At 42.9% G+C, this 22,693-nt stretch overlaps 3 protein-coding genes across 4 annotated transcripts in view; 1 reads left to right on the plus strand and 2 right to left on the minus strand.

The window, feature by feature from the left end:
* Positions 1-1,495: 1,495 nt before the first annotated feature.
* pla2g12b (phospholipase A2, group XIIB) lies at positions 1,496-3,682 on the plus strand. The gene is made up of 4 exons (XM_084562512.1): positions 1,496-1,992; positions 2,370-2,446; positions 2,541-2,706; positions 2,825-3,682. Exons 1-4 carry the CDS (start codon positions 1,500-1,502, stop codon positions 2,941-2,943), a joined length of 855 nt encoding a protein of 284 aa, XP_084418638.1. The 5' UTR covers positions 1,496-1,499; the 3' UTR covers positions 2,944-3,682.
* A 406-nt stretch (positions 3,683-4,088) lies between these two features.
* Positions 4,089-14,192, minus strand: oit3 (oncoprotein induced transcript 3; the record flags this gene model as incomplete). Its single annotated transcript, XM_084561909.1, has 9 exons — positions 4,089-4,241; positions 4,393-4,492; positions 5,936-6,348; positions 6,492-6,652; positions 7,719-7,841; positions 7,936-8,058; positions 10,472-10,582; positions 10,675-11,049; positions 14,135-14,192. 9 exons carry the CDS (start codon positions 14,190-14,192, stop codon positions 4,089-4,091), a joined length of 1,617 nt encoding a protein of 538 aa, XP_084418035.1.
* A 1,808-nt stretch (positions 14,193-16,000) lies between these two features.
* mcu (mitochondrial calcium uniporter) overlaps positions 16,001-22,693 on the minus strand; it is a 65,782-nt gene continuing 59,089 nt past the window's right edge. For both annotated transcript variants that reach the window (XM_084562437.1, XM_084562436.1), the window contains exons 5-9: positions 22,176-22,280; positions 21,895-22,055; positions 21,225-21,428; positions 19,913-20,029; positions 16,001-19,735 (exon numbers count right to left, since the gene is read on the minus strand). In XM_084562437.1, coding sequence (XP_084418563.1) covers positions 19,655-19,735; positions 19,913-20,029; positions 21,225-21,428; positions 21,895-22,055; positions 22,176-22,280 — 668 coding nt within the window. In that variant the 3' untranslated portion in view covers positions 16,001-19,654. The remainder of the gene's footprint in view (positions 19,736-19,912; positions 20,030-21,224; positions 21,429-21,894; positions 22,056-22,175; positions 22,281-22,693) is intronic.

The raw sequence follows: 22,693 nt of genomic DNA on the forward strand, positions 1-22,693 counted from the left end.
AGTTGCTTGTTAACAGTTGCTCAGTTGCACATAAGAAACACTCTTGATAAAAATAGAAAAATAATAAAAATAAAAATAAAATGTATCTAAATTAATGTAGTGGAGTACAACATTTATTTTTCTCAGAAATGTAGTGAAGTTAAAGTATAAAGTAGCATAAAGTGAAAAGGTCTCTACATTATGGTGCCTTTGAATGCAGCTTGAGCAATTCCACAGAAACCACTTCAGACACAGCGACCACATGTGTGTGATGTTTCATGACAGAGAATACAAGATTACACAGTTTCTGTCATCCAGCAGTAAATCTGACGCATCACATATGCTGTTTTCATTCCCCCAAGGAAATCCAATTAGTTCTTGTTAACATGAGCAAGTTCCACCATAAGGTAGAAATGCTATAAGTTGTGTTGTGTACAGCTTGAAGCCCCCACGTGTCACTTAATTGAAAAAGAAGAATGGCCTTTTTTTAATTTAGTCTGTATGGGGACTAACGAATACAGAATGAACAAGGCATATCAGTAAAAAAAAAATAATAAAATAAAATAAATGAAAGTAGATCTTCCCTGAACAATGATTTAATTTTATCAACTGCAATAATGCTTCTTCTCTGTCACAGTGTCTCATTATTGGTTATGTTCCACTTCTTGCCTGTGTAATTGACTGGAAAAAGGTGGATCACCTCTTATTGGCTTCTGGAGTAAACGTTCAATGAACAACTATTGAACAAAGAAGCTTTTTCTTAGAATTGGGAGCATGTTACTCTTTAAACACAAGAGGGCAGCAGAGACATATGAGAAAGAAAATACACTATGTGGTACATAAAGAGGCCACCACTAGAGCAAGAGTCTCTTTTATGCTTTAGAGTTTCATTTGTTTAATGAGCTTTGTTGACCCACTGTTGTTTTGTCCTTACCCTTGGAACTACCCTTGAAAAGATATACATAAAAAGTAGTCTGCATGCCAGTTCACCACCTCATGTCAAAACAATCTGACAATACCCTGTCTCTGTTCTTATTCAGTGCTGAAGTGTGACCTTTAAAAAAATTTTTTTTTATAAAAAGTTAGAAGTGTGATGTACTGAGAAAGACCACGCATTGAAATGAAATGCCAGCATCAGATTTTCTGAGTGAAAGGGAATATGAAGAGGGTTTTCTTCAAGGCTTATGTTTCCTTAAGTCGTGAAAATCCAATTATAACTGTGCACAAAACTGTGATGAAAACACTCATTTGATGCGTTCAAGAATCACAGAGAATGAGAAGATTAAAAGAATCATAGAAGCTTTTCTCTGGATTGATAAAGGGTGACCTTTGGTTCTGACACAAGAGAGACGGCCTTGCTGTCCGCTAAAATCTAATCAGAGGCCAAAGTCTGCGCTGTGGCTGACTCAGTCAGTAGGAGCAGAGTGTGTCTGTCCCCCACTGTCTAAGTTCTTTCCACCTGGTTGACAACTCCTTCCCTGTTGAACTACCTCTGCTTGGATTGTCTTCTGTTCGGCACCATGCTGCTTCGGACTGTGGTTCTGCTCGTCCTCTGCGTGTCCTCGGGCATGTGTGCCACTTTAGGCTATTACCAAACTCAAGAGCCGGAGGAGAAGGTCCCTACCGTGGATTCGGCTGTTGCTTCTGCTGGTGATGCTGCTAAAGAAGGTGTAGCTGCTGCAGAAGCCAAAGTAGAGGGCACACTACTAGCTAAAATACTTGATGATGCCAAAAAGCCGGAGGCAGACAGCCACGGGCCTGCTGGAGACACCCCGGCTCTTACGAAAGAAGCTGTCGCCCAGAACCAACCTTCTTCTGAGGAGGAGGCGAATGAGATCAGACCAGTCCAGAAAAACGAGTCCCTGAACAGAGCCTTGGCACGGGAAGATAAGAAGAACAGTTGGGGCCTCGACTCAATTAGAAGCGGCTTCCAGACCATGCACGGATACTTTGACTCCCTAGTGGAGCTGGTTGGGGGACCCGATGGTGTGTGTCAGTATCGCTGCAGATACGGTAAGAATGAACCTTGCCAATGTTTTTTTTTTTACATACTTTTAATGTCTAGAGCAGAGGTGTTGTTGATGGCTAAGCCGCAGGGAAACAAAAAGCACCTAGTGTTCTGCAGTTGCTATTTATTTGCTTGCTTAGCACACATTCAGATTCAATCAGCTGCTTGATCCGAGATAACATGCTTAGGACTCAGGCTGCTGATACTGAAACCAGAGTGCATTTGTTTATCAGTGTAGGTTTGCAGATGTTCCCACAGTTACGTAATCAACACAGACGCGTCACCTTATCTGTGAAATGACACACACCTGAGAGCAGATACTGTAGATCCTCAGCTGTGAGTACGTGATGACATGAGTTTGACAACTTGGCTGTTTTCTCAGGAGAACTTCCTCAGCCTCGTCCCGGCTACAAGACCCCAGAGCCCAACGGGTGCAGTTCGTCCCTGGTGGGAGTCGAGGTGAATGCTGCTGTAGGTGGCCTGTCCGTAGCACCAACAGCATACAGATGAGCTGATCACAACTAAAATGGCTTCAATTTCTTTCTTTCGACAGCTTGGCCTGGGGATCCCTGCTATGACAGAGTGCTGCAACAATCTCGACATTTGCTACGACACATGCGGCACGAGCAAGTACGACTGCGACGCCAAGTTTCGCTCGTGTCTGCATGGCATCTGCTCTGACCTTAAGAAGAGCCTGGGCTTCGTGTCGAGGGTACAAGGTGAGATATTTTTGCAGGAATTTACCTCTCCCGATTGTGCACTGTGGAACATCATGCACGCTTCCTAATAAATAACCCTGCCTTCTCTCCTCCTTTTATTTCTCTCTTGGCTTCATAGCCTGTGAATCAATGGCGGACGCTCTCTACAACACGGTGTGGGCTCTTGGTTGTAGGCCTTACATGAACAGCCAGAGGTCGGCTTGTGTCTGCGAGGGAGAGGAGAGGGACGAGCTGTGACGCAGAGCACTGTGGACAACCTCTCAGAGCGTACCTTTCCAAACAAATGACAGGGTCGCGGATGTTTCATATTATGCAACGCAGTTATGGGTCTCCTGTCAGAGAGGAGGTGCTTCACAGGAGCCCTCTCAGGATGCCAGAGTCCAGGAATTCAAAAGACATGAATAGGGAATTCAAGTTTACAATTTATTCATAGGAAGAACAAAAAATATCACTTGTCTGAACGTGACTTTCAGAATTAATTTCTCATGCATATTCAACTCTCCACACTACTCATTTTTTTTTTTGGCCAGTTTTAGGCCTATGACTCCATTACCATAAATTACTTGATGACTCCAAACTCAGTGCCTGATGGGAAGGATACTGCAGTCGGATTAATTTCCTCTAGGTAGAAGGACACAAAATAATTACTGCTGCTCAAACCTTAAGTCAATGTCATGTAAATTTATTGCTTATTACAGCTACTATGTTAATGTTTGATGTAAGTTATTTGTTGGTTATTTTATCTTTTTTTTTTATGAATAAATGCATGACTAATTGCAGTTTAATTGACATGATTATCACTGGATTAATTATCAGTAGAGTCGTGAAGCATATGCACAATTTCCGGACGCAGCGTGCCGACATCTCTTTTCCTCCGCGCTGACATGCTCCCCCGGCCATCGATTGCTCTGAGCGAACGAGCCAGAATGCATCTGTAGATGTTGCTCGTGTATTTTTGCAAGTGGGTGATGGTGGGAAATGTAAACCACTTTTCTAAACGCGCTAAATTTCTGGGCTGTAATCAAGACTGAGAAATGCCTCAAAGTTTGACCTAGAAACACATCCTGTAGCCCTTCTTCGAGTGGTTTCAGTAAATTGCGCTGCAAGGCAAAGTGGCAAAGACAAACAAGTGTTCAAGTTATTTCCAGTAATGGGAATAACACTGGAAATAGGAAATAAGAAGAATGCAGAAGTAAAGTATATATACAGTATGTGGGACTGTAAAGGGGCAGTACATTTGAATGCTACCAAATAAAATAAAATGGTCAGTTTATCTTTAATCTAAATGCAAAAGTGATGTTTGAGATCCTGGCTTGTATTGATGGCATGCTCAAGTGGGTTTTCTAAACGTTTGTGCCGGCGGCTTTGCGTGAGTGTCGCGACTAAGGCAGGATGAAGATGGGCCCTGAGCTCAGCGTGTGCTGCTCCTGAGGTTCACCCATCCGAACCTCCCGCCGGACACGTCCCCGACAACGCTGAGCACAGCGGGAGTCTTCTGCCCCGCACACCAACACCTGGCAGTGCAGGAACACTTCCTGAAAACAGACGACACTTGTTTTGAGAATGCCATCACGGTGCTCTTGATTCTTATAGCCTCAATTAAAACGATCCTTGCAGTGTTGTGCTACACAGACATAAGCCCGCAGTCATTCGCCAGCTGGCTCCCAGCATGCTTCTTTTACTCACTCGGTTGTCCTTGCCAATGAACTTGAAGACGGGGACCTGGTAGTGCTTGGAGAGCTGGTCCTTGGATGAGTACTGTGTCACCGTTTCATCAGAGATGCATCTGCGTAGGAGGCCAAAGATAGAAAACAGGAGTCACGCCTGAGGCTGATATCTTTAGTGATCCATATATATCTCTAACAAGCCGCGTCATAAATGTAAGCTGCCCCAAGGTTCCTGAAACACGGCTGTATTTTTTAATGGGATATCGTGAAAATAGATTATAGGGCTGTTCTGCTGGTGTCCGAAGAGCAGAAAGAGGGAAACTCACTCTGGATTCGGTGAAGACGCAAAAAGTGAATGTCCCACAGAAAACAAGGCTGTCTCTATTTTTAAAACCCAAGTATTCTTGTTGCTTTTTCCACACATAAATAAGAGTGAGAGGCCAGTGGCTTGTTTTTTTTTTTTGTTTTTTTTTATGTGACATTTCTTTGAAGGAGTGGGGATTTCCTGTCCTGTAAGTGTCAAGCTTTTATGAAAGATGGCAGCTGTGTGTGATACGGTTGACATTTACTGTAATAGCCATTAAGGCTGCAGGAACAAATGCATTTCTAACATTAGCTAAACACTATTAAAAAGACAGAGGTCTGCAGTGTTTAACGTGTGCACGAGTTTACAAAAAAAAAAAAATGCTATTTCTTTTCTGAAGCAGTACTGCTTTTTGTATTTTTTTTTGTCCAGGTTTTAAAACATCTGTCACTGAGATTCACCCTAGAGCAGCGATGGTTATGAGATGACAGTATTTATCAAATTGCCAGAGCTGTGAGTGGCACGAAACAAAATTACACTTGTCATCAGTGTGATACGATGATAACAGACATTTAAATATTAATGTAGATCAAACCAAACCTATCTGAAAATGGGCATGTCAGAAAATATGTTGTCAGATAACTTGTGCTTTAGTAAATCTTAATTTGTGTTCCAAATGTTGACTGTGCCTGTTCAATAAATTAGGAGTTTTGACACCGTAAACACCACGTCTTCTTTGTTTTAGACTGCAGCAGTATGAAACTTGTGTGTCTGTGGGTGTGTGTGTTGTAGATGATTATTTCTTGGTTGACCTATTTGACCTTTAAAGCTAATCATGAATAGGTTTTAGATTCTTGTATTATATCTCTGGATGATAAAGGGGAGATTTAATCTAAACACTGTTTCAGGAGAGCCATTTTCTGCTTCAGCTCATTCATTCATTCATTCATTTTCTGTAACCGCTTGTCCTCTGGAGGGTTGCAGGGGGCCTGGAGCTACCCTGGACGGGTCTCCAGTCTATCACAGGGCTAACACAGAGAGACAGACAACCATTCACACTCACACCTACGCCCATTTAGAATCACCAATTAACCTAACAAGCTTGTCTTTGGATGGTGGGAGGAAGCCGGAGTGCCCGGAGAGAACCCACGCAGACGCAGGGAGAACCACACCACTGTGCCGCCCTGCTTCAGCTCATGCCAAGTGTTATATGTTGTGTAGCTCAAGTTGTGACATTAAAACTGTCAAAACTATTCACCCATCTTTGATGAGGTAATACTTCAGGGCCTGGTCGGCTTTGGGCCCGGGCGTAGCGAAGCAGCTCTCCACCAGGGCAGACAGGCCCTCCACCCTCTCCTTTGGCTCCACCCCGAAGAACAGGGAGTCGTGCAGGCGGAGCTGGGGCGGGGTGCGGTAGGGCTCCGAGAACTCGGCGTTCTTGAACAGCTCCAAGGAGAATTGGAAGATTCCATCACTGTGGCCTGCCAGCTCCAGGTCTGAGCTGCGCACACTCGCCTGGTACCCGTCTGATACGTGGTACTCCCTGGGGAACTCACAGGTCACTGGGAGCACTAACTTGCTGGTGCGGACTATTAAGTCCCTGCTGCTGCCGGGGTTGCTCCTGGGAAGACCTGTCACAAGGTTGGTCCCCACAATCTTGTCATCCGTCACCTGAGGATGAACATTTACCTTACTTTAATAGCTGTTTTTGAGTCAGCTACAACCTCAGACAACCTGCACAGCCCTTTTCACATCTTTCTAAGCCTTAACTTTACACACTAAACTCAAATAATTTAACTCCAGAGTCATCTGACCTCCACCACTGTGCCGCAGGTCTTGAGGCTGAAGCTGAGGTTGATGTGCGTGCCGTTGGAGACGCCTCGACAAGACGAGTTGGACAAAAACAGCTCCAGTCCACCTACAAGGTCCTTAGGAACTGACACCGTAATAGAACTGGAGTCACACTGGACAGGCACTGCAGGGGAATGAATCAAAGACATACAGTGATAGTCCAAAACCATGAGACAGTACATGGATACGACAACAAAGAGCAGCCTAAAGTTATCCCACAGTCATGTGGTCACTTGAATGCAAACCACACAATCTGCTTGTGGCCTGACGACACGGAAAGCAGTAAAAGAGAGATAGAGAAGATTTATTTTTTCAATTTTTCTTGTTTCTTTTGGAATTAGCTGTGATAACAAACTTGAATTTAGATGGAAAAACAGGAAAATGCGCCCATAGTCTGAAATTCTTACACCTAATTAATGTAACATTGTATTTTTAAGCAAGTAGGTGTACATTTAAAATGTTTCTGACTATTTAAACTATCTTAAATTAATTTCCCAGCCAACAATTTTCTGGTTTCAGCTTCTCCATTGTTATAGTAGCGAAAAATATATTTGACTTTTTTTTTTTCTTTTGTCTTTTTAGTTCAGGACTGTGGGCCAAACATTGCAAGACGCCTGAACACATAAACTTCAAGTCTGGGAAATCAAAATCAACATTTTTCCTATATTCTGAAAATGTATAAGCAAAATAATTTAATTTCATTGATCACAGAGAGAGTAATCAGTAATAATTAACTTATTTTTAAAACATAGTTGAACATATCTTGGTCTGTTGGCTGTAAACATGGACACATTTATTAAAATTTTACATATTATAATCTTCACACTTGGTCGCAGTAAAAATTATCATTTGATGGAGAATTCTCTCTCTAAAAAAATAAAAAGAAGCTGTGAAAAATGGTCTGAAAGCAATATGTTTTCACTGTAATTTGTCTTGTTTCTCAAACAAAAGGTCAATGGAAAAGGCCACTTGTGTTTTTCGCTCCTAATACGATTATAGTAAAATAAATAAATAAATAAAATAATAACCCCACGCTGAAATGTTAAACAGATCAGTAAAGACCTTTAGAAAAACATTTTATTTTTTGTCAGCTTTAGAGATAAATACAGGCATGTATCTATGTCTCAGCTTGCTTTTCTTGTTTACTGCACTATCTACCCCCTTTTTTCCTCACTCAAACACATACCCACCCTGACATGTGCGTTTATCCTCTCCCAGCTCCAGGCCTCTGGGACAGTGGCACTCGTAGGAGTCCTGCAGCGGGGAGCAGCCATGGCTGCAGCCTCCGTTGTTAGCGTGACAGCCTTCTATCTCTGCATGAGGCAACACAGAGAAAGTATTCAGAACACTGTGTGTGTGTCCTCTCTCTACAACGCAGGCTGGTGCGTCATATAAACTAGCATGTACCTTTACAGCTGAGTCCATCCGCATCCAGGACACGGCCTCGGCCACACTCACAACGCCAGGAGCCTTTGGTGTTCACGCACACTTCTGCACAGCCACCGTTGCCCTTATCACATTCATTTACATCTGGACGTAGGACACATAGCACATTAGGTCACATATTATTACTAGATGAGTTTCACTTTAATCGACTAAGTACCAGATGGGCGGCGTGTATCACCTCAAGGCAATTCAGTTAGCGTGACTGAGATGGGATGAGAATGATAAATCGACTGCGGAGGAAACTGCTTTCATAATACTGAGAGGACTGGTAAAGAAGTGAAGATGAATGAAATAAAAAGCGGGGGGGGGGGGGGGGGGGGCGACAAAGTGAGAGTGCAAGATGCAAGAGAGTGAGGACAGACAGTGAGTGAGGATGGAGAGATGAAGAAATCATTTCTGAGACAGGCAAAGGCAGATTTGGTTGGTGGGTGAATGATGAGATAATGGCAGTTTTCGGGCTGACTAGATTCCTCCTGCACACCTGTCACCCATCATTAAGTGCCAGCGTAGCATATACACGCGCACGCACACACATGCATGTGCGCACACACCTACACCTTGAGTGGAGTCAGCAAATATAAACCACAATATTTCAATCTTTCTGTCTCTGTTGCTGCTTCCTGCATCAGGCTCGGCACTCATCCATTCCAAAATACCCTCCATACTGTCACGTAAAATAAAACTAGCAGCATATATTTTGTTTTGGAATAAAACAAATCCTGTTAGAGGTAGCGAGGGTAAGGTCAAACTAGACAGTCCCATCAGTTCCCAACAATCCAAGCAAACTATTATATTTAGCTGGCGATCAGAGAGGTTTAAAATTTGCTAAAGGTTGTGGATTAAGTTCCATTGAAAAATAAATAAATTTAAATAATAGATCAATGTTTAAAAGATTTTGGGGCTACTATATGCCCGAGTAAAAAGGGCTTGGAAACCAGAGCACAAGAAATGACTTGTCTAAGTTGATTTGGTTTGAATGCCAATTCAGTAGAAGAAACTATATCTGGCAATGAAGACTAAGACTTGAGTGGTGGAAAGAAGTATTTCCATTTCATACTAGTTTTTACATCTACTCCCCTTTCTTATATTAATTCAACAGCTTCATAGCTACTGTTTTTAAGATAAAACACATTTGATGGTATGATGAGACAAACTAGTGGAGTCTCGTCTCATATATCAATAAGCTGTTAACAGCTCCAACCAAGTGGTGAAATTTTGACTTTGAACCCCTCATATGGATCATTTCAGTGTGGAAACCAGTCGACGTGTCAACAAAAATCAAAGAGCAGAGAAACAGCCCAGACAGATCTATGTGTCAGAGCTTGTTTTTTTTCTTTCCTCTCCTCTAAATCCCTTCACAACATCAGGCTCGCTGCCGAGGATGTGAAAAGGCACAGGTCTGCTGTTTGTGTAGATAAAAGAGATATGTAAAGTAGCTTAAACTGCTACAACAAATGCTGCTTACATACTGATGCTTCAGTATTTATAGTCTGATATAATAATATATGAACCATGCAAGACAGATTACTTTTACGTGGAGCTGTAGTATATTACTTTTACTTAAGTGATTTTAATTGGCAACCCTACACTGCAAGCTACACGGATCAGCCATAACAATATGACCACTGGTAGTAGAAGTGAATAACATTGACCATCTTGTGACAAATCAGTGTTCTGCTGGGAAACCTTTAGACCTGGCTTTCGTGTGGATGTTGCTTAGACATGTAGCACCCACCTAGACCAGAACAGGCACCCCCACCCCATAGCAATGACACTCCTTGATCCCCAGCAGGATGAAGCCTGACACAGACACACGAAAACGGTTCAGGAACAACTCAGAAAACATTAGATCCCAAACTGATCTCTGTCAGATGAGCCACAGAGGCCCCTCCCCTCAACCCATAGGACCCAAAGGCCCCCCACTAAAAACATTCTGTAGCCAGACACCACAGGACACCATCAGAAGGCCCATGTCCATTCTCTGATGAGTCCCAACTGTTTTGGAGGCACAAGGGAGACCTACACAATATTAGGAAGGTGGTCATAATGTTATGCCTGATCTGTATGTACATAAGGGCGCTATCCAGTTAAATAATGAATTGCATTTCATTATACTGGTATTTGTGTAATGACAAAAACTGTTTAACCTAAGAATCCCCCTCTCGGCTTGAATGAATGTGAAGCGGCTGTCCAAACAAAAACACTGTGATAATCATTTTTGAATTCGCATGATGACAGAAACTCACAGTTAATATGTCAGTTCCGCTACACACTCTGAATATCAAGTAAACATGGCTATTTGGATAACAATAACATTTTATTCACAATGTATCCCATTTGTCGAAACAGTTGGGGAAGCGCAATGTAGTCTGATTGATTTTTCTTGCTATTGTTTTCAGAAACCATTTCCAGCTTATCCCAGCTTCCCCTTGCTTATCTTTGTCTGTTGCACAACTTATCTGTCTCCATTCTTCCTCCCCCCTTCTTTCTGTCTCACCCAGGCAAGTTTGTCTGTCTGGTCCCAGGACGGTTCCGGGCGCACAGCGACACTCGGCCTCCGGACATATGGGGGTTGCGCAGTCGACCTCATCGCAAATATCATAGAAATCTGTGTAACAGACACATGAAACAACATCAGGCAAATGAAACTCAACTCATACAGGATAAACTGGTTTATTTTCCTACTGCATTCCCACTTACGGCCACAGTAAACATGGAAGCAGACTGAGGGTCTGGGCAGACGGTATACAAAGTAACCCCCAGGACAGGCCTTCACGTCCACGCTGCCGTTCCACTGGCAGCAGTTGTAGTTGAAGCTGGCACAGACGGGCAGGGTGACGATGCCTTCGTTGAGCTGAGGGTGGCTGCCATTGAGCCAAACGGGGGCGTGCGTGCCACAGTGATCCTCAGAGATGCAGAAGGTGGGCATGGCGTCGCCGGCCATGCCAGTGAAGCGGTACCATTCACCCGACACGTGGCTGTCGCACATGGGCTCGCCGGAGGACTTGTTGATATGGTAGTCTGTATTCCTCCAGGGCTCGTTCAAGCTGATGTAGGCAGAGCACGGGTCCAGGGCTGGGGTGTGAGGGCGGCATGGGAAAAGAAATAATCAAAAAGACTTAATTGCACACGATTGAAAGAAAGATGAACATGATATTCATGCATTTTATGATAAAGACTCAGTGATGTGGGACTTTGGGCTGTGGATGAGTATTTCAATGTTCAGTGCACTCGATCTTAGAGATTAAAACTGCACATTTATTTATTTATTTCACAGCTTTAGTCATAATTACTCTCCATATCGAGAATGTACACATAAAACATATGAAATACGATGCTACACCACAGGCTGAGGATGCTGTGAAACCAGCTGCTCACGTTCATAAATTCTGATGCATCTGTAGTAATATATGCACTCACTGGGTATTTTATCATGTACAGTGAGTTGTATTTCAATCCTGCTGTACAAGTTTATCACATTTTTATCACATTTTTGGGTGAGGCTGTCAGAAATATGTAAAGTGAATTGTATGTGTATAATTGACATAGACAAAGGTGGAGATGTACTTTTACTGCAGTAGTGCAGGAGTGTATTTTATACATTTACAGTAAATAATGTACATACATTATTATAAGTACCTTTATTTTTAATACCTAAAGCACATTTTGCTGCTAATACTTAAATACTAGAACCTATAGAATTATTTTTATTTTTAAAGAAGTAAACTGTGGCACTGCATCTTTTTCTTAAGTAAAGGCCACTTCATTAGGTACACTAATGAAGTGAAAATAAAATGCATGCTGTTATAACAGTCCTGCATTAAATCCATGCATCTTCGTGACTGTTTCAGTTTATGTTGAAAGGATGTCTTTTATTTAGCCCACTGACTAAAATAAGGTTCTCTATATAATAGTATCATGTGTCTGTACAACACAATACAATTCAATGGTACTAGTGCTAGTAGCTTGGGACTGAAGGGTTGCATCCCCCTGTGTCCATGGCTGACGGGCCCTGCCCCACCGCTCTGAGTCTAATTCTACGAACCATAGCGTCCAAAATGAAGCTCTCAGTTATTTTAAATATCGTGAATGAGTACCATAACTGTCATGAAGCTAAGATTTAATGCTGGACTGTTTAATGCCTTTGTCTTCTGTAGTGTACTTAATTAAGTGGCCGGTGAATGTACTTCTCTGCTGTCAAAGGGTCGGATCACATTAGAAAAATGAAACTCACTTTCCTCCAGTGCAGCCATGCAGAGTTAATGTGTCTGAGATTTTTGTCTCTGCATCAAAAGGATGCAAAGTTGTGAGTCCAGTCACAGATGTCCCCTTATCGCTCTCTTGCCGCATTTAATTTCTCTAGGAGAAAGGCAGAAAACGCCCCTCGCCAACTCATAACGGGGTCCTGGCTGCAACCAACGGTTTTCATCCTTCAGGGGTTCTAATAAAAAGTGCTCACAGTTTGAGCTGTAATTCTAAATAGTAATTTTTCAAAGTTGTGAGCACTGAGCTTCACAAATAAAAGTCAATTCACCTGTATTATATTGGGAGACAAAAGTCAGCAACCAAAGCTGTGGCTATTAGTTGCAAGAAACAAAAAATATGTTGTTGTTTTTTGTGTGTGTGCTTGGTGCAGTGACTTTATACAATTAAATACTCTGCAAAAAGTTCAAATCTCAGCACAGTACATAGGCAGGCATGGAATTTAACCACTCCTGTGTGCTGTACCTACTTGTCACTTGACTAAACTTGTTACCATGAAGCAAACCTTTGGATCAAGATAAATGGTGACACAAATTCAGATCTAATTGTACTACAAGCCATGAAGCGGCCCACAAAGGGCTCTTTATTCATCGAGTTCTGTCAGCTGTGAGTCTTTTCTCTGCAGCCAGTTGTGCAGAATCAGGAGAACAACTGAACGGGCCGGGTAAACAAAGTGCAGCAAAACAATCAATATTCTCCCCCCTTTTTTGTGCCCCCTCAACAGTGTAATTAAGAGGTGGACGTAAAACAAAAGGAGACAGCAAGAGGGAGCGGGCGAGGTGGGAAAGTGTTGGTAATTGAGTATCAGCAGGGGCTGAGGACACAGCAGGAGGCTGATCAGCTCAGCGGTGAAGCAGCTTCAGTGACAGGCCCAAAGCCATGAAACATGACAGCTGACAACCAGCTCTTTACTAGAGCGGTAACCACAGATATAACCAGCGCTCTAGGCTTTCTGTGCTTGAAATGCACCACATAAAATATCCATGTTTACTCTTTCTCGAACCGAACTAAAAGTGCTTTCGGTGTGACATCTAACAAGGTTGAGCAGAGATTTACAGCATCAATAAATGCACTTTCCCTCATATCTGCTTTGAGGCACAAACATGAAAACACATTTTCTCCAAATTATGTTAATCAAAATTAACGGACTGTGTTACAGTTCCTAGAAGCTAAGGACAAATGTTGTTGTGTGATTTAAGTAAATTTGGGACCATAAACCACACCTGCGGAATTTTTTTCTCCTGCCATCCACTAATGGACGGTCCATCTTGTCACTGCGCTGCTCCCATAAAAGCAGAGGGATCAATCTATAGCTTGGGCCCTCTGACAGCAATAACGACCGTTTTTTGGAGATGTATGACTGACCAACTGTGTTCCAGCTCCAGCAGCACGGGAAGGGGCAGAGGACATAGCTGACTCATGTTGGCGTATGCTAATGGGAGCATTAAATCCTGCAGATGGGGCTGGAATAACTTAATATGGCTTTTAAGGGAACGTGGGGCCGGGCCAGACCTGAGTCAGACCAACTGTGCAAGAAGTAGATATATTTAAAAAAAAAAATAATTACAAAACACTGATCCTACAAACAGCTGTACTCTTTGCTCTTTGTATTGTCTTATTAAAACAGACGTTGCATCTTATGTCTGTAAATCTGCCGCTGAAAATAGTCCCAGAGAAACTGCAATTTTTTTTGCAAATTATGAAAATGACCCACTTTAAAAAATTTAATAGGCTCGGGCCGAGTGCAACAAGCTGTTCAGAAAAATCTGAAGTACTGAGGAACGGACTTACACCATGTTTTGGCATTTTTATAGGATTTGACAGCCTCGCAATTTAAACTGGAAACAGATCCCCTGATGCACAAAACATGTAAATAGAAAGTAGGAGAAACACTCACCTGCACCTGCAACTGCAAGAACCTCCTGAAGCAGACTAGTAATTACCAAAAAGATCATTGTGAATTTTCTCACTGTTGGGAGTAAAAATAAAAAATCCACCTCCAGGCCTGGGTGCATACAAGTGTGCAGCTCTTCTGGTTCATCATTTGGGGAAGCATGTCTTTAAAAGGCGCCCCTTATCTGTGTTATATTGTCATTTCTCGTCATGAACCCAGTAACGGGACCATCCTCCCATTGTTTCAAACAGCGAAGCCTTCTTACTCTCCATCCCCGCACACATACCCTTTAAATACGCCAAACATAAAAGTAGCATTATGTTGGCTTAGGCTACTTTAACATTTTTATCTTTTCTTTCATGTGCTTCCTGATTTAAAGCGTTAAAAAAATATGATCTAATCTATATTGGCATTAAACGGATTAATCTGTTTAGAGCGCTGAGGCGTCTTTCACTTCAAGGTGATGGAAGGGTTTGCACACTCAGGATTTACTGTAGAGGGCCCTTGGTGAGGACGAACTGTGCCAGCATGCTGAATGTGTTCTCATGTATTTCATCATTGTGTGCGGACGACCAGTGAGGGCCAGAATATACAGAATGTACACCACAGCCCGGTCGTTTTTGTTTGACAAAGCTGCAGAACCTAACCTGAGCCTTTCAGTTTTTTGTTTCTCACGTGTAATTAAATCAGCGGAGACATGAATCCACGAGGTAGTTAGGAGAAATGAATCAGAACGGTTGTGATTAGTTCTGGAAATAATACTCACTGTCAGGCCTACTGGCTGCAAGTCTCTGTGACACAGGTACTCTGAATCAGGAATGTCTATACTGAATCTATAAATCTGTACTGAAGATAAACCAATCATTAACATTATAAACACCTGCTTAATATTGTGTAGGCAACAGAATGTTGTTAGTGGGGGCCTTTGGGTCCTATGGGTCTAGGGGAGGGGCCTATGTGGATCAGGCTTGTTCCAGTGCATCCCACAGATACTTGATCAGTTTGGGATCTGCATCCTGCTGGGGATGGCTGCTGCCATCAAGGAGTGCCATTGCTATGGGGTGGGGGTGCCTGGTCTTATCTTGGTGGGTGCTACATGTCTAAGTAACATCCACACGAAAGCCAGGTCCAAAGGTTCCCCAGCAGAACATTGAATTGTCACAAGATGTTATTTACTTATCCTCACAATATTGTGGCTGATTGCCATGTTGAACTGCCAGTCATGTTGGTCCAGATTGAAATATCTCAACAACAGAATGGATTACACGCAGGCGTTCATGGTCCCCTGACACTGACGTCTAATCGCATGCCACGGCTGAGGCTGACCTTTCAGAATTTAATGAAATGTCTCGACCACGACTGAACGGAAGTTTCGCGAAACTCAGAACGCATGAGTCACGTTTCTCTGAGGATCACCTGTAATAACTCCGGTGATCCCTTAACTTTTCATTTTCTCATCAGATCTCATTTTAATTAGTTCTGTACTTCGCAAATGACTAATGGAGCCAATTCTCAGCTGAACTTTGTGAGTTTAAATGTCGGCATTGCATGTTGCCCAACTTTGTTGCTGACTAAACTATTTAACTCAAACCACAAAGACACATTTGCAAAGGTTTTTAGGTTACCGGAGTACTTTTACCCTTTAAGCTTTAGAAGTTTAAACCTGCATTGTCAAACAACCAGAATGCGTTGCTTCACAGGTCTATCTCATAGGATGTCCTGCACAGGAAGAACTGGAGGCCAAGGAGAGATACGAGGAGGCCGCCAAGACCTTGAAAATCTGCTCTTTGTAAACATCTGCAGCGTGACCCATTAATCACGTCACCGGTCCGGAGCAGAGAACAAAAACTTCCCGACGGGACCACTGGCTCCAAAAACTGGATAAGGATTTTATTGATAATTGAATTACATTTCTCTTTTATACATATTTCATAAATGATACAGGATTTTACATTTTCTTTTTTTTTTTTTTTTTGCCAACATTACAGCATCATATGTCAACTGAAGGAAAAAAAAAAAAAGAAAAACAAGAGGTCAGAATGAAGATCGATCCTATATTCTGCTTCACTCTTTAGGCATTTTTAAACATGTCTTACTGTAAGTGCACACAAACAAGATATTTGGAACTTAACACACATTCAAAACGTAGAATAATAAAGGTGTCTTTGGAGAAAAATAGGCTGATGGGAACAAAAAGAATAATAATAATAAGAAAAAAAAACAAATCAGGACAGAATAAATTTCCCCGAAAAGCCAAAAGAGAGCGCCTGATACCTTCCAGGAGACAAGAGGTCATATAGTCTCATTTACAGGTGCACTAGAGATGGAGGGTGTTTTTCCCCCATTTATTTGGGGAGTATGAATGCACACTAATTGACGGGATTATGGAGGTAAATAAGACCAAGATATGACTGGAGTCTGAGCAGTCGGTTGGCTGGGATTTAACTTCAGACTTGGCAGGGCGGGTTCTAAAGACGAAAGCCCTTGATAACTAGGAATCTCTACAAACGACGTTCTTAAATTAGCTTTGCTGTTATTTTTGATAAATCATCTTTTATTATTTTTACATAATTTCCCATGTAAACATACATTCATGCAACACCCTCTTTAGAATAAAGTTTCCCTATATTTGATATATTTTGTTATCTTTTTTTTTTTTGAAAATAAACACCAACAGAAGAAGGCAATAAACGGTGGATGGCGTGATTTTTTTGTTTGTTTTTTAAAAAAGAAAAAAAGGAGGAGGAGGTGGTGATGATGATGGACAGAAGTGTAGAGACAGCAGGGGGAGGGGGGGGGGAGGACTGGACTGCAAGCTGAGGCCTGTACTCTCTCACCTTCCACAGTACATCTCCAAGGAAACACAGTTTTTATTTGTGTGTGTGTGCGTGTGTCATGGTGTGTCATGGTGTGCCGGCCTATTCAGGAAAAACGAATTTAAAGCTGACAGTTAGATTTTCACTGCCATTGACAAGCAGCGATTAGGAGCAAAGGATTCATGAATACGGCGATCTGCACTTTGCTCCCCCGGCGCGCTCGCATGCAGATTCAACAAACATGTTCAAAGACATGCAGCAGAATTGATTTCCACTTGTCAAACCTTCAACCCTCCACGTTTCGCTTTCCCCAGCGATCTCATTGTCGTTTCCTATCCAGTTTAAGTCATGGATTATCCAAAAGGCACCATTTCCCTTTTGACATGACACACACACACACACACCAACACACTGTGACAGACTGGACCGAATCCTGTCCTGAGATCTGCATGGCTAACTTCTGATTTGTCCTAAAATCATGCATTTTAATATAAAAATCTGCAGTTAAACACATCGATCTCCTCAGAAGGATTCGGCCCAGCTGTTCACACGCAGCACGGTGAGATCATGAACTGGCTGTGCTTTCTCTTCCGCGGAGGTGATCTGCGGCAGGCCAGAGCGAAAGCAACTGGCTTTTTGAGAAATGATATGTGCGGCCTGGAGAGAGCTTGGCCACCAATCCTCACCCTGAACGGAAAAACCAACGGGAAGCAGTGAGAGGTTGATTCAAACACAAACGTATGGCTTGTAGAACCTTTGATTTTAAAATAAAAAAAAAAAGACGTCAGCTGGATGTGGATGAGACTTCAGCTAGATGCAGCAGAGAAATGAGTCCAATTAAGTACAAAAAATCGCAATAATTCTCCTACACATTCACAAGTTTTTCTACTGAGGGCATACCACAGCATGCAGTCTACCCTGCCTTGCCATCGAGGGAGCAGGGGGGTGGGGAGGGGCATTACAGCAGCAGTGGGAGGAGAAAACTGGCTTTACTTTAGCATGACAAAACCTCTATAACCCCAGAGCCATGACGCTTTTTTATTAGATGCAGCCTTTAGTTCTTGAGTAAAATAATAATGTCGTTTTGAAAATTCAATTGGAAAGGGGTAAAAAAATAACAGAAAGAAATATGTGAGACACTGAGATGCAGGCAGTTTAATAAACTCTGCCCCTTTTTATTTTGGTTTTCATTCATCAAACATATTAAACTTTGACATGCCTGTTTGTTAACCCTTTCATTATATTAAGCGTTCCTGCGGCAATCTTTGCATTTATGAGGTGATTACAGAGGTCAAGCGTGGCATTATCCACATCGATATCCAGTGATGCTAAAAAAAAAATAAATCAATCAGTTCCAATTGGAAGCCATTTTCACCCTGGTTTAGCGTCGATTCCCCTCTTTGGTGGCCTGGCCATGCACGGGAGCCCAACATAAACGTCTTTAATGCGAAATACATTACGTGCGCTTGTCATGAGAACTTAAAAAAAAACAGGCCGTAACTGCATACGGCGTAATGCTCTTTGTTTGTGCGTGTTCCTGTTAGCAGGAGATGCAAATGGGGTTTCTCATGAAATGGCGTTTTTTTTTGCGTTTTTTTTTTTTTTTTTAAGCAAGCTCCTCCCCCCACTGGAAAAGGAAAACAAAAACTAGCCTCTGGTCGTCTGTTTATTTGATTGTATACATATATATTTATATTTCATAACAAATATACTATGGCTTTCAAAATAAAAAGTGCCAAAATATTTTTTTTTTCCTTTTTTGGAATAAAAGAACACACAGTGATGTTGTTGTCGGTAGTACTCTGATACTTGCGCAGGCCGGGCCGCTACAGGACATCAACAGGAAGAGGAAAGGAGGCGTCGTCATTCCTGCATCCTGGCGAGTGGAGACGGGCTCCTGACAAAGGTCACACCGGGAAGGACAGCTGTCCGTCACCAGGAGGAGGCGTGGCCCAGAGAGGGAGAGGCAGCGGGATTCAGCCACAGGAAACACGGAGGTTTCCCCTGATGGTGTGACTGCAGTCAGAACTTTCTTGTAAACGTGTCCCTGGAGCCTGAACCAACCAAGAGTAGGTGTGCGTGTTGACAGTTTGACCGCTAGAGGAAGCAGGGCTACACTGCTGTGTCGACCCGCAGAGTGGCCGGGGTCGGTGTCCCGATGTAGCCTGAAAGTCCCAGGACGTACGTGCACGTGCACGCACACACACACACACACACACACACACACACACACACACTCTCTCTCTCTAAATATGGCTGCCCCTCTGTGTGTTCCCTGTCCTGGAGCGTCTACAGGTGTCAGAACCCCTTGAGTTACCTGTAAGCTGTCCCTCCGGAGACTTGAGGCATATCCACAGTGCCTAATTCAATTCTATCGTCATCATCATCATTTTCTGTTTTATCATCCTCACCATCCTTCGGCTGTGAGAGGTTTGCAGTTCTCAGTATTCTCACCATCCTTTTTTCATCTTGCTGAGGTTTTCACTTGCAATTCCAACTGAAGATTTCCGTCGGGAAAGTAAAAAGAAAAAAAACAAAAAGGAGAAAAAACTAACTCCCACAGTCAAGAAAGGGATGGGATTATTGGGTGTGGGAGGGATGGGGGGAGGAAATAGCCGGGGTAGAAGTAGAAGGGTGTTGGACGGCAGGAGGGAAGAAGGAAAAAGGGGGTTGCAGGAGCTGAGAGAGGAGGGAGTTACTCTTCCCATCAATTTTTACTGGCGGTGAGCTGCTGAACTGGGAGCTGGAGCTGGAGAGGGTCTCGTAGGCGTTTCAGATCCAACTCCACCTGGACAGGGAGATAGAGAGAGAGAGAGAGAGAGAGAGAGAGAGAGAGGGAGGGTGAAAATGTGTGGAAACTGCGTCTACATGGAGCCGTCACAAATCCAAGTGCCGAACTGTAAAACGCATGAATCCCCAGAGCGACTGCATCACAGAACCTCCGGCGTTCAGCGAGCAACTGTACCTCAGCAATATCATCCTTCAGCTTGTTGTACTTCTCGATGTCGAAGCGTGTCCTTTTCACCCCCTTGTGGAAGAACAGCAGATACTGTCTGTCTCTAGCATCGGGGTAAACGTACTCCTGCGGGTCACAGAGAGACACAGGTGGAGCACTTTTTAGCAAGGAGCCCGTTTATGAGACATTCTCATACACGTTCTGCTTTCAAGGCCTCGGGCTGGTGGGAAATCCAACATCAAATAGACACCGTGTTCTTGGAGTAGAAAAAACTAAATGTGGTATTTATGAATTCTACTCTGAAGGATAACAAGGTCACTAAATGAGCCTAGTAAAAAAAGATTAAAATGACTATGACTTTATTACTGTAACATTTTGTTCTGTTGTAAAGAGTTTCTCCATAGTTTTAAAAAGGACAATTTCCCTAAATGATCTGTCACGTTATTTGTGGCGCAACAAAAATACCAAAAAAAGTGAATCCACAAGTTACTTACTTCCTCTAGTTAATTTACAATAATTTAAAAGATCAGGAAAAGCAGCTTTTTAGCATTTAGTTAAAATCTCCTCCATGGTACTGAAAGTTAGCAAACTTAGCACTCTGGGCTTGCGTATACAAGTATGCACTTCCTTAAAATAGACCGTAGGCAGTTCAGGTTGTGAGTCACCTCCTTCACTCGAGTGCTCCACACCGGAGCACCTCAGGGATGTGTGCTCAGCCCACACCCATTCATAATGCAAATCATTTCACATGAAGACAGTTCCGTTACAAAGTTTGCGGATGACGCCACCATCAAGACAGATAAATCAACTGTCGATTTAAAAAAAAAAAAAAAAGAGGAAGCAAAAACACACACCCTGGTCGGCCTCTACAAATGGGAAGGTGAGGTGAACCATTTGAACAGTTTTAGATTCCTGGCAATAAATATATCAGAAAACTTGAACATCACACATCCCCATGTGAAAAACAATTTCAGAAAACAAAAGTACCATGTTTGTGTTAACTTTTACAGAGGACTAAATGAAAATGCACTCAGATGACTCTTGAGCGGCCCGAGACGGGACGGCTCTGCTGCAGGAGATTAAAACCACCCAGAACTTCACCCTGTTCACCCTGCCGGCGTTTGGCAAACAATACAGCAGTATAAGACGCTGAACTATCAGACCTTGAAGCAATTTCTTCTCCATTTTTCTCTATCAACTAAGCCCTCAGCTTTTACCCAAACATCAGCATAAGATCCTTCTGATGCTCTGCCTCACACATTACCTTATACACGTGTTTGTGTACCTGTGTAATTTATTCATTTTAATCCCTGCATCTTACCTGACGTGTAAGAACGAAGTAGGCATACATGGCCATTGCAGTGCCATAAGTGATGAAGTATGTGACCGGCTCCATGATATCCCAGGAGTACTCCCACCAGGTCAGCCGGGCCAGGATACCAAACTGGGTGGCCATGTACGCCATGCCGCCCCACAGCACCCAGGTGGTGCGTCGCTCCGCCTTCTTACTCAACTCCTCCCTCACCTACACAGAAAGTATATTTATACAAAGCGGTCATACCTTCAGAAATGTCATGATTATTGAGAATCAAATGAAAATCCAGTATGGATTTTCAATATTTATCGAGTTGTTTCTGTCCTTTTCAGTTTCCATATTAAGTTAGGATAAGATTAACTGTTTTGTTGTAGTCGCACAAATTAATTATCTCATTAAGGGGGATAACAAAGGCCTAACAGCCTCTTAGTCATACCAATAAGAGCTCTACTGTGCAGTTATTTTTAATGGCTGAACAGAAACAACACCCACTAACAACACATTACAATAAGAGTAACATTAAGTGAGTGGACTGATTCCGAGCAAATGTCATAATGTCAAATGTCAAAACTATGCAAGAGCATGCAAATTATTTGAAGTGTGTACAATATTTGTCTAACACTAAGAATCAATGTCAAAAACCTCAGCGCTGTCAAATGTGTTGAGTGAGTCAGACCTTCTCTAGGGGGCGGAGTTGAGAGTTGAGGTCCTCCAGTCGTCCAATCAGCTCGCGTTCTTTGCTGAGTTGGTGCTCCTCGATGCGCAGCGTGGTGTAGAGCTGCTGCACCAGAAATTTGACGTCATTCAACCTTTCCGTCTCCTCGTGGGGAAGCATCTCTGAGGGAGAAATGCAAAAAAATACTTTTCAATAAGGTCCGCACATATTGGCAGCGAAACCATATGACTACAGTGGCGGGGAAAAGGAGGCAAAAAGGCCTTCTTTCCGCCGCTCCTCACCTCTCCTCGGTGGCCTCACGAGGTGTGTGGTGTCATTTATGACGAGCTTGAAATCGTCCAGCAGCAAGATGTCTATACCCGTGGAGGAGGCAACCCTCGCTCCATCTGGAGAGAAAGACGAATGGGAAGGGAGGGAGAGAGGGAGGGAGTGAGAAACATGGTACGCTGATGGGTTTCCACTTCAATCTCTGTTCTCCTCTCTTGATAATCAGGCTTGTTGCTCTCAGATTATCGTGAGAGGTAAAATCAGAGGCACTTATACACTAAGAGTGAGATTTCAAGTACTAGTTGTTCCTGTGTAATAAACCCCTCGAGCTGAGTGGGGGCTGTAAAAAGAAAAAAAAAATCCTTTCAAAGATGCATGCAGTGGTATTAAATTCTGACGCAAAGCCACAGCTGCAACACTTAAAAGCCTCAAAATACAAGAACTCTAGAAAAGCCAGCGAGGATGTGTGTGTGTGTGAGTGTGTGTGTGTGTGTGTGTGTGTGTGTACCCCCCTCCGGAGTAAACGGATACC

Source organism: Chelon labrosus, assembly GCF_963514085.1.
Source record: "Chelon labrosus genome assembly, chromosome: 15".
In the NCBI taxonomy this organism is placed as follows: Eukaryota; Metazoa; Chordata; class Actinopteri; order Mugiliformes; family Mugilidae; genus Chelon; species Chelon labrosus.